Below are 12740 nucleotides of genomic sequence, written 5' to 3' on the forward strand. Positions count from 1 at the left end.
TTATTCTTTACCTCAACAGCGAGCGAGGGTTTTCCGGGAGCACAAAAATATGCCTATGTATGGTTAACTTCTAAGATTAACTTATGTGTTATGCCTAGGTACCAGAGAAAGGTACCGCTGATATCACGATTCAATGCGATACGCATATGCCCACATGCGTAAAAGTGTGGCCCTTTGTCAATTAGCGGTATTCCTTAATGTGTTAATTGAGTAGTTTTGACTCGGCCTGTGGCTGTGTGTGTGTTCTCATATCTTAAACATGGAGCGCTGCGTATAGCTGCAGGCGCACGGCAAATTGCTACTGTTGCTCGTGTTACTCGCCTCTGCGTCCTGCAGCAAAATATTTGCCCCTTGAAAATCACGTCTTTACACACTGTCCTATATTGTGTAGTAGAATAGGGACAAATATCTTCCGTATTCACTTTCATTGACGGATTGACCTTATTACTCGCGTAATTAGCGTAGCTAACTTTTTCCGTTTAGTTAATCGCCGTCTGATGCCGGTTACATCCGTGGTGTTACGAGACGGTTACTGAGGCAATGAATTTACGTTCCTCATAGCATACAAACGCCAATGACGTAACGCATGATTACGTTATGCTATACATCGGTTAAGGTACAACACTGATTTATCTTATAATGTTACAAATTCATATTGGTTGGATTATGAATTTCATTAGTGTTGGCATATTAGTACTCAGCTGTTATATATAGCTTCTGTAGTGGTCGCGAGTCCGAGACAACCCCAGAACGATACAACTAAGAAAATAGCGCCGTTTGCAACAATCCCCGTGCTCCTATTAGATAACTTGGACAGTAATGTTGGCTCTGCCCTGTTTAAGTCTGACCCATTTCTATGTTTGGATGTTAGAACAGGACTATACTACATTAGTTTTATTGTTTTCTTTGACGAGCGAATGTGGTAGGTACGGACAAAGCGCCATATCATCATTATAATTCTATTAGCTTCAATGTAAATATAATTGAATGATTCCATTCTTTGTCTATACAAACGGAAGTTGAAGGAATAAGGCCTTAAAGGACCGCTGACGTGATAATGGTTTGTTGCTACCTGTAGATGGATTTACATGAATCCATCTAGATACACTAGATAAGACATAAACGATAATTCACCTAATGCTAAACGTCCATAGACAGGAAGCACAGGAAGTTCTCCATAAGGTAGAGTTTGTGCTTGAGCCGGCATCAACATTATACTCGATAGGGACTGGCACATTGCGACATTTCATGTAATCGTTCGTGTGTATATACATATCACTATAAGACAAAAACAATACTCAATAACATCATTCCGAAATCCAAACTTGGCGTTTATGTGATACTTTTTTTTTCAAATTATATTGTCATAGATGCGATAATGTTGCAGAGGTTGACTTGAATGTATGACCACTTCTCGTACAGCGCTATGGAGGAAAAACTAAAGTGAATGTAAGTTCCTTTCTATTCTTTAGACAAAACATATTTTAGCTCGCCCTGTAGAACGACACACCAGCCAATGGCTATTTTCTTATCGTAGTTTAGCTAGTTAACAGCAGTCGTTCCTTTTTCTGCGACTGTGACGAGAAGTCGACTTCCGTTCGCGTCTATATCGATCAATACAATTTTAGAGAAGTTCACCTGACGACGTTTTGTTAAAATGGAATTTCAGTTGAATAAGCGCTTTAAGGACGCACGGTCCATTTGGATGGCAAGTGAAGTCTGCAAACGGAAAGTAAATTGCAATACGTTAATCGGGTGATTACTGGTAATCAGAAAGCGCTTTTAAGCGGTTGATTTGTAAGGATCTTTAAAGAAAAACACAGCTTTAGAAGGGCTCATCAGAATTGTTTTCCATCCTACAGCGCTACTAGAGTTCATGTTTTACCCTTTTTGGTATTTTCATAAAAACTGTTCTAATTACTAAACTCTACGTATTTTATCAGCCTCGAAAAGTGATGCACCGTCCCCTTGTCATGTAAATGCTTATAAAGGACTTCACGAAGTCCACTGCCTTCTTTCCAAGCGACGTTCCCCACCATTTGAAAATGTATTGTGTTGCACTTGTTGTAGTGAGATACGTTTTCTTTTATGAAGTATTTACATCCTCCATTTTGCTTTCAGGTTGTGGCTCGCTATAGGACTGAGCGAGGTTGCTAGGTATGTGCATATAGCTTGACGCCATAGTCAGAGCACAATGCTATCCCGCGAATCATCTCTGCCTTTTTATGTGTCTCGCCAGCTCGTTTTCTTTAGTTATAGTAGCTTCCCGGATGGCATATACTTCGTCGCGAAATGAACAGCGCGAATGTATTCGGCTAGTGTTGTTCAAAGCAGAAAAAAGTACGAGTTAAATTCAAAATCTTCCGCGATCCGACGTCGTTCAGTACCGACTGAACACGTTAGCGGATCTGCACCCGTCGTATTCCTTTTTCTTGCCTATTATCTCTTCTGTTACGGTCTCTCCGAGGCGCTGAGCGAGCTACACAGCTCGTCATGATCAATTCGTTTCCACCGGCATCGCCGCACGAGCTTCTTAGCACGTTTACAGTCCAAGCAGGCCTTCGTCCGCTCAAATCCATCTAGCGTCGAGTCTGCCTAACGACGGCGGCGGGTGCGTTGTCATGCAAACTGCCTCATAGAATCCCGACGGCATTGCCGTAACAACACGGGTGGCGTGTTTTGTCGAGCGTCTTCATCCATGCGTCCGTTCGTTCATTACTAATTCGTCGTTGTCGTCATCTCCTCGTCTGTGCCCGCTCCGCTGTCCGAAAGCTCGTTGGTATGCGATCCGGAGAAACGCGAACAGACTCATGGTGAAGTGAAGAGGCTGTTTTTCTTAGGACGGATTCAAGTGGAAGCCCGTTCAGACCTCCGCGGGGAACATCGAGTACAAAGGACGTTGAAAGAATGATGAGACCACGAAAAGATCAAGGAGAAGCGTCGCTCATTGAAATAAAAGGTTAATGGTGTTGAGGAGAGCTTGATCACTTCTAGAAAAAGGGAAACTGCTTGACTAAAACTGAATCGGATATGATCTGAAGTTTGGCGAGGCTTGACGCGAACGAATATAATGAACACAAGTGATCTGAGTGGAACTATACAATGGTGCGAAATGAATCTAGTAGATTAAGAAATAAAAACTAGCACATTGAGCATTGATATTATGTTTGGATTAAAAAAGCTAATCATAAGAGGATGGGAATACCTGGATACTGTAGACAACATAAAGGCACCTGAGAACAAAGTGGGTTAACTTACTCTCTTGGGAACAAGGCCGGCTTCAGCCATTACCGCTTCAGTACAAAGCAAATGAACAGTTGTGTGTGTCGAACGGCACCAATTAGTGTTGGTCGTTATCATCAGATAACATAGAAGTCCCAAACGCAAAAGCAAGCTTCTCCAAAGCAACTCAATAAGAAGCTGTATTCAAACGCTCTGAAAATAACGAAGACGTTTGTCTTCAACAAGAATGTAAAGCCTCGACTATGAAATTTTATTAAAAGAATTAAATGTTAGTGCGCTGGTTTCATAAAGGAAACTTACTTTATTGCAGCCTTAAACCGTGAAACTGAAAATTATTTGTTTTTATGGAAAACAACGTGTTCTTGTGAATAGAACAATATACGAGAAGTAATGGAAGTTAAACAACTTATTTTTATCTTATAGTTCTTCGCTTGAAGTGAAGATGTTGCAACCCTAATTACTCATCTAATGTAACTTGGCACTTAGATACGCATATGGAAAAAAGCTTAAAAGTAATTTGAAAATAGATAGACTTCATCTACTGTGAACGCGGCCGCCGCTAACATCGATTGCAGACACAACTAGAATATCATATACGCAGTTTTTCTGTCTCAGTTTTATTTACATTTCAATATCTGGATAAAATAGTGAAAACACATTAACCACCCCCCATCCCCGTGCCCCCGAACAAATCATACAAGAAAGCATAATTCATTTAATTATCAGACACCTACCCTATGTTAGCTATTCGTCAATTTGACTGTTTTCAAATGGAAGGTCATAAGTGATTCTTTTATGTTATTCTTGTATGTGATTATAGTACCGCTGTAGAAGTAAAAAGTGAGAGCCTGAGAAAAAAGCGTAAAGGTGAAAAACCCCTTTCACCCCCCAGAGCATGCTGTGGGCATTTACCGTCTCGGAGTGCCATGAATCCGGATTCGTGCTTTGATCGCAACATCAGTGTGGTCTGAAGATGCAGAAACGTCCTCGTGGTGTGACCCGGGTGCGAAGTGGCAAGCAGCACGCCAATGGGCAGAAGGGTCGTAACCTTGACGAAAATCATTCTCCTTGACGAAACGGCCGCCTGCAGACTACTGAGCAACGATAGCATAACACAGGAAGATCGCAAATTACTATTTTGCTATTAGTCTGGTATATGCATCTGGGCATGAACCTGATGCCCGTTTAAAAAATAAAACCGCTCAGTCCTTGGTGCAATATTGGGCTTGTGTGCGGAGTAACAGCTATAGTAATTATTATAGTTTTACTATATGTAGTAGTAAATCTTTGGCAAATCTCAGCACTGAAGTATGTAATCCGTTACCGTCCGTGTCCTTTGGCATAATATTGTTAGCAATTTAGATTATAATTTTGTGACATCTTTAGATCCTAAAAGCGAAATAAAAAAAATTTTACTCTGCTCACATGTTCCAGATATAGTGCAAACAAAATCTGGTTTAACATAGTTCCGTTGTATAATAGTTGTTTAACAGCCTAATTTATATAAACATTTGATTTAGCAATTTGGCAGAATATTACAAATTATAGCGCTATGCTACAAGATTATTTTAACAGTCATGGCCTCTACACCATCGATAACTTCATACACTATGCTACTCTAAATACACTAAAACAAAAACAAACCGCCAGTTCCGCTAGCGACTTTCCGCGTTTCCTAAACCTTACGACGGTTTTTTCACCCCCCACTCAACCCGATTTCCGGACGGCTCTGGTCATCTGTTGGCGTTAATCTTCCGTCCGGTTGCGTTGTCACAGCTAAAGCTAACGGTCGTCCCCTTGCTCTATTGAAGGTCGTCGGTGACCGACCAAAACTGTTCCTTCGTTTGAGGCAAATGAAAAGGTACTGTGTTCCCAGTTTGCTGCCGACCGAAACTTCAAAAGAACATCGACGCAAGTAATTCCGCTGTAGGCCGCTCGAATGCACGAATAAATTCGCGCTTAAAAGGCAGTACGGCCAGCTTGAAAGCTGCTTTTTGAGGGAAGCCCACGATGGCCGATCACGCAAATGAAAAAAATCAATTCTATGTCCCGGATATTACTGTTAGATAGTTTCAAAATCGCTGTACGAAAGACACAGAGAAATCATGAAGAAGTAAAGGTCTGCCTTCACTGTGAACTTACGAAAGCTTTTGAAGCAGGCAAGATGCGCTTGGAAGCCAATTTAACGTGACTGGATGGCAAAAGCAAAGTTCACAGAGTTATTAATCATTTACATATGACTAATCATTATTTGAAGAAGGAAACAGTGCAACGACGTTTTGTCTTCAAAGATAAAGTTATGATTATGATCATGAAGGTTATGATTGTTGTTATTATTACCCACGTTAGTTATATAGATGATAACTCTCGCTTGTCGAATGATCAGTTGAGTTTAATTAAGGTTAGAAGGACCGAGAACTTGTCCAAACGGATTTTACTATGCTACATATTCACGGAGCTTCGTCTCCCACGTCTGTTAAGGTCGATCACTAAATCAATCGTAACGATACACAGAAACAGCTTTATATTAACGGGTAGATCGGGATCAGCGCAACGACGAATGAATTGGGAAAATGCGTGGTCACGAAGATGCACGATACGACCGTGATTCAGCTGATCAAACGCGCCAAGAAAAAACAAAACCATCATCTTCAATGGCGATTCGCTCATTTCCTCGTACACCCCCTGTTCCAACATCGCCAAGGTGGCCAAATTGCGGCTTGAAAAGAACGCGTTAGTCGTTAACGTAAATAGATGGTAACGGCTTACCGCTCAGCAGCATCGCTGTTATAAACCAATTCAGAATTTCTGTGAAACGTGCATTTTGATTTTCAAATCACTAGTTCCAATTATACAGGATTACTAGCATGTTAAATACGCGTATTTACATGTATAGCGTCAGCTATAGGTATGTGTTTTTTTTCCCTGTTGGGGGTAATAATACGGTACGAGCAAAAGAAGGATCAACAGGTACGTGGGTAGAGAAAAGGTACATACAATATACGCAGCCGTGTAACAACACACTCAGCGAACTTTTCCACCTTTTTTATATGGAACGATCATATAACCAACATTTTCGAATTATCGTATCAAATCGTTAGAGCAGAACTCTTTCGAACGAAGCAACATTGCTATCTAGACTATAGACGCTCAGACACAACAACAAACACTTCAACAATCTGTCGATCGATACTGCCAACGAATTGTTACATGCTGATCGTTGCCAAACTACAGCATACGATTTATCAGTATTACCATATAACCAATTGATCGTACGTAGGATAGATATCATTTAAATAATTTCTTATATATATATATATAAGCCACGCATATATATATAATTCCCACATTATACATCTAGTCAGAATTATATATTTGATTCACCACTAAAAAGATCATATGGTAAAACTTTGCCACGTCGTCGTCGCTGGTTTCTCCATGTTTAATCAGCATCACTAGCTAGTGTCGCCACCAGCGCCACTTTATCACTGTTTTGTTTACTTATAGATACAAATAAATGATACGCGTATTTATATTGCTTTACCGAGACGGAGCGGCATGTGCAGCCAACGTACTGGATGAACTCCTCGGGCCGTCGTGTATTCGAGACCCTTCACGAACCTAAACACGATAGGCGGAACAATACCAAACGAGATTGATATCTCTTTTATGTAATCATACGAAGAATAATGGTACGCAATAAGGTGAAAATATAGCCTACGAAGACATCAATAACCGTAATAATGATACCAGCAATGGCAATAATGTTCCCGTCGGTAGTAATGTAGCCAACTGTACCGTGCAGTAGAGGCTCGTGTCTTGACATATCCACATATCGTATGGAGATAAATAGACGAGGATAATGCGGAATCGCAGCTACCTTTCCCTCACAAATGGACAGCCAGAGATATACAGTATAGTGTAGAACCTGTGATACAGCACAATGTGAAACCATCGCAGCCGCTATGCCGCCGGCCAGTGTGCATCTGTGTCAGGAAACGACAACCAGAAAGCGAGAAATAAAGCATATTAATTAAGTGTATAAGGTCTATTCAACCAGTGAGTAGCAGCATTTGATGACAGCAAGCACGGCCAAAATAAGGCCGCTCCTATATAGTCGACAACGGCAGCGGTAGCATCGTATAATCGGCTGCCAACCATGCTGGCTTTGGCTGCTCGTGATGTAATGAACCGTTGAGTTTCTATTCAATGCCCCTGTATCATTTTCTACGCCCCGCCTCTCTTTCCTCCCCGAATCCACCAGCCTCCCGCCTCAACCCCACATGTGCGCTGGCGTACACATCCTTCAGATTTTGTCGCTATCTCGAAACGAGCAAGCAGTCTATTTTCGCTACGATATCGATTCGTGTTCTGTTTTTCGCTGTAGCGCACAACTGTCTACTGTACACTTCTGATTATACTGTCGCTGCGACCATTGTTGCTCCGACATCGCTATTATGCAGATGCATAAAACGCTTCCTCATACGGGCATCGCTCAGAATCTCCAGGATAGAATCCTGCTGGCGCTAGCGGCAAACGGTGGCGTATGAGTCAAACGGCCGCTGGGTGAAAGCTGGCAAAGTTCGGTGACGGGATACGATTGCAGCGCCACTAATTTATGATCTCTTCGATGCTGATGATAACAGCTACGACGACGGCGACGACGACGACCACGACGACGACGACGACGACCACGACGACGACGACGACGACGACCACGATGACGACGACGACGACGAGATTGAATGCAAAAAACGCCGACGAAGGGAGCGAGGAGGCAGGAGCAAATGTGGTCAATTTGTCGTTTTAGAAATACAACGAGAAGCAGGCGGTAAATTAGTGACAGAATACTGATCCACTATAGATGGATGTATTTGGCTACCGGAGACATGATCATAGTATGGCAACGATGCTGATGAAAAACAAATGGTCAAATTGCACACGTACCCATTTATAGACATCCACTTGGATGGACTGAATTAATAAAATACATATGTACACGGTACACAGTGGCTGCGACGTCAAACGACGCTTTTTCGCTTACGTTCACCCTGCATAGAGCAGTGTTTTCTATATTTAAAAATAGAACCGGTTTTCGTTTCGTCCTCCTCTGCAGTAGGTTGAAGCTCGGCTAGTAAAACCCTACTTTACTATATATGTGTGACAGATTAAGAGGTATGACCGATAGGTTTGCTACTATCATAGACATCAATCTTTCCGCCGTTTCTTTACCACGATCTTCGTACTGGCAGATTCTTTGGGATCATTCTGGTCGACAACAAGTTATAGGGCGTCTGTAAATTCAATGTGTCATCATACCTGCGATTATAGACAGTACAACGGCGGGATAGGGCCTATCACTGTGGTCTCGTGGGGCCGACCTCCGTGCGTAGTGGTCGCCTTTAATATTACATTGTAATTCAATTTAAACTGTTTGCCGGTTAATTGCAGCATACAGAATTGACAACCAATACAAGTTTTTCACTTTTAAAAAATGTTTACAATAAAAAATGGCTAAAAACAAAGTTTTAGAATAAGATTCAACTGTGATACTAGGTGCTGATGACAGTCGGACTTGGCAACTGTGTTCATAGAGGCATTCTCTTATTTGTCTTTTAACAATAATGTGTTGGCGACGGCATAAAACGACTGTAAAAACTAGAATCTAATCTGCGTTGGTCTTGTACAACAAATTGACAGCTCACGATTGAAGATGCAAGTTTAGATCTCTGACCCCGCAATTTTTGATTTTATATCAACTGCATAAACTTAACTCATAAACCAACAAAAAGGTGTATATATATGTATGGAACTGCGTTGGCAAACTTCACTGACATAGTTCCCATCACATGTAACAGTTGCTGCGAATCTGTCCACTTGTATGTATGACTCTGCAATTTCTGTCTCAATTATAGCAAGTTACCATACACCGTTTATCCCCTTCAGTTGCGCTTTGATGTTCGCTGCCAGAATAAATGTAAACAATCTGTTTCAAAAACTTTCTGTTCCACCCCACTTTTTATCCCCAGAAGCAGCCATCTCAATTCTACTGTTTCATGCATATTTGTTCAACGCGTTCACTATGAAAACGGCGATGATCAGCCGGCAGATAAATCGAAACTGGTTTTTTCAGAAGAGGCACAGCCTGTCTCGTGAAATGGCGTGTTCCAAGCCAGAATACCATTCCGCCAACGATTTCTGTTGAGCCAGCTAGTGACCAGTCAGACCGAATAAGTTCTTTTATTTAGCTAAGCACGAAAGCGTTACGTGTGTAACTGCGAGAACCATAACAACGACATCTACAGTGGGTATCTAGCAAAATAAGAGGAAACGATGACTAATTTCCCCAGCACAGAAGAACAAAAGCTGCAATGCAATGTAAATCCGTTATAAAAGTGAGCAAACACAAGATGTCGTGTATCCGCAATGGCTACGACCGTGACTCACGTGCTGCACACACCCGTCGACCGCCACGAAGGTGACGAATTAAGCCATTTCTCCGTGTTATAGCCGCTCGTGTCTTGGGCAGCATTTGTGTAACGGTGATTTCTGATTCACTTTCTTTGTTCAAAAGGAGAACACGATTGACGACAAGCAGCACCTATACGTCATATGTAATTCAATAAGGTAATGATAAAGGGAGACAAACAAAGCTGCCGAACTATTAGACATTACTCATTGATAGATTTAGGATATAGTAAAAAAAAGTGTTTTGTTATTTTGAGCTTGTTCCGTGTGGCGTGAACATATTTGTTAGCCAGGCAGAATGTGGCTCAAACGGCCAAAAACGCTTTTTATAGATGTACATCTTTCACCATGGTTGTCGGCTCCATAGTCCCATGCAAGAATGTACAACGAAAAATCCACATTTCGTCAGTATCATGTGCTGAGGCAGTGCACATGACCGCTCTAAGCAGTTGGAAATGTTATAACGGAGTGAAACAAACAGTGGTTCAGGTGCTCACTACTGATAATGTTTTCAAGACACCGTCACACCTCGGTTGGCAAGCCGTAGCTTCGTCATAGCTCGGTAGGCAAAAACAAGTTTAAAAACATAAACACAAAGCAAAGAATATGATGAACGCAGCGAGAGCGGTGAAATGATTGACTAAAAGTTAGAAGTCTGACCGGATATTCAGAAAGAAGATGGTAAAAGATATACAAGAAGTTACCTTTGCCAAATATGAAAGCAGTTAAGTCTCCATCTGCTTCTTAGATTATATTATTGGTCCATTATTAATGTGGCTGATACCTTGCTATTTGCCTTGACACTATAACGACCTCGTTAGTGAGTGGTCATGGGGGAGGTAACGTGATGCTCATTAATTAATCCTAATGGTAAAAGGACTTACGGATCCCTTTGACAATTTTTCAACAGGCAGATGTGTCAGAGGTTGCCTTTACATTGACGATAATTGTCATTTCGAAGCTGTTTATTGTTTTGTTCCCACATGACGCCCCGCTCTGCTTCATTCAATTGATTCGTTTCGGCAACTTGTTTCACTCCGCTTTTACACCGAAACCCATTATCAACTACGTTATTATATTAAAAACGCACTTAGGAACGTAACGTAAGCGATAACCAGCCGTTCATCTTTCTTCACATTCCCTGTGGTTACAGATAACTATGTGACTCTATTAGAGATTAACCCAAACCCACGAGGTTTCCTAGGAGCGTTCCTAATTTGGCACAATAACTATTTAGGTGACGTTTACCACTCGGTCATCGAAAATTCGCTTTATTTGATTCCGACCAGAGAACGCCAATTTTTGTTCTGCTTAGCGTTTAGCTTATTCCTTTCAAAGTTTAGCCATTGGCTACAGCGTCGTCAGTCATCATCAACGACTGTAGTGGCAATTTATTACTATAGCCGTTCATGCTTTTAATTTCGCCGTACCTGTTTCTAGCCTAAAACGCCTCCTAACAACTTTTTTTTTTCTTGGATTTTGGGTTCTGCCTTTCCTGTAAAGTCAACAGAGCAAGCCGCATTGCCTTAGCCCGTTTACAAGCTGCATGTAACACGTTTCTCTCCGCCCGGCTGCTGCCATAGCCGGATACGAATTTGCCCATTTTGCCTCGATTTGCCTCTGCACCCATATCTCACTTGAATTTGGCCGCTAATCAGTTTCACTTCGATATTCCTCTCTCTAGTGTTTCTGCCAGCATTTTGCTTACGGTGAAAGTAGCTTTTTTTTTCCCTTCTGGCGGGGCTCACTCAATCGCTTTCAAGCAATTGCCACGGACTTGGATAACGTTTTGAAAGGGTTTGAGAACGATCTGTTCACATTTGCGGGCTCCTCGTCGACGCCCAACGTCTCAGTTTTGTTTGTCTACACGGTACGCCATTATGTTAGACGAGGGCAAAATTGGCCGGTTGTGTCTCGGTTGAGCGATTTTAGCCCAGAAAGCACAAAGGATAAACAGAAAACTTACCATGTACTACCTATTTTCAACAACAGTGGCGACAAGATTGTCGCCCGGGTTTTCATTCATTATCTAACGTATTTCATTTCGGCCGCCTGTCATTTTGCGGCGGAGTTAGGAACGTTCGTCTGTATGTAAGCAATTTGCACGCACAGAACAGCGATATTCGATGGTGCCTGCTATGTACGTAGAGTTGACTGGGTCGTCGTAACTGGTTTGGGGCTCTAGAGAAACAAACATTTGGGCAGTGCTGTCTCTGTTGCTTTCTAAACGATCAGGCGGGGCCAACGTTATGCAGATGAAATCTATGCAAGGGGCGTATCGATGTCCTTAGTCCTACGATGTTGCGATGTATGCATATGTTATTGCTTTATTAACAGTAAGCAGCAATTAGATGCAGTCTTTGGTTGGTTTTGCTTTCAGCAAGCGATGACGGAGCCAGAAATGAAAATAGGACCGATCGTAGCCGATGCAACTGCTTAGTGCTTTACTCGGGGGGGGGGGGGGGGTAGTCGCAGCGTACGTGGTAATGGGAGTAACGTTTATATCGTAACCTATCATTATCGAAGCTGTAGCGTATGTCGAGGCTAGCGTAAGCATAGTAATGTCTGGCTTCAGTCTTGTCAACTAATGTATACTGACATATAAACATACATAAATAAAGTATAACTGACCTGGGTCGCTTTTGCCTGAAGCATATCTTTCTTCATTTAATTCTGTTCGGCTAATAAAATGTGAGAATAAGAAGGGTCCAGACAGGACTACAGCCATTCGCGTAGAGAGTTCCTGATCACTTCTGCTGTTCTATGTATTGAAACCTATGCAACTAGTTTATTATGACGTAATGTTTCAGCGTCGCTTTCAGGCGTGAGAACGCGCTTTAATATATACATATATATATATATATATATGGAGTGAAAATTTTTAAAGTTTTAATTAAAGTTATTTGAATATAATAATTATTATTATTATAGATTCAAATTTATGCAAGATACCCGTCATTTAGTCTGAAAGTACTTCATAGATTTACTATAATGGAATGAACGCAGGCGTTGACGTTTGGCTGGGCCCT

General features: G+C 41.7%; 2 protein-coding genes across 16 annotated transcripts in view; one reads left to right on the forward strand and one right to left on the reverse strand.

The window, feature by feature from the left end:
- Window positions 1–12740, forward strand: part of LOC111250905 (uncharacterized) — a 141182-nt gene that overhangs the window by 40401 nt on the left and 88041 nt on the right. The gene's annotated exons all lie outside the window — the stretch shown is intronic.
- Window positions 1303–12740, reverse strand: part of LOC111250906 (uncharacterized) — a 39406-nt gene continuing 27968 nt past the window's right edge. For 3 of the 9 annotated variants that reach the window (XR_015327770.1, XR_002673562.2, XM_086989225.1), the window contains exons 2-3: window positions 4156–4337; window positions 1303–1719 (exon numbers count right to left, since the gene is read on the reverse strand). Coding sequence is in view for 2 of the 9 variants with exons in the window: in XM_086989225.1 (XP_086845351.1) it covers window positions 1625–1719; window positions 4156–4337 (277 nt within the window). In the remaining 7 variants the exon portion in view is untranslated. Of the gene's footprint in view, window positions 1720–3258; window positions 3459–4155; window positions 4338–12740 lie in introns of all 9 variants that reach the window. The other 6 variants (XR_015327769.1, XM_086989226.1, XR_015327767.1 and 3 more) reach the window with 5 other exon arrangements.

Source organism: Varroa destructor, unplaced genomic scaffold (assembly GCF_002443255.2).
Source record: "Varroa destructor unplaced genomic scaffold, Vdes_3.0 BEIS01000005.1, whole genome shotgun sequence".
Lineage (NCBI taxonomy): Eukaryota > Metazoa > Arthropoda > Arachnida > Mesostigmata > Varroidae > Varroa > Varroa destructor.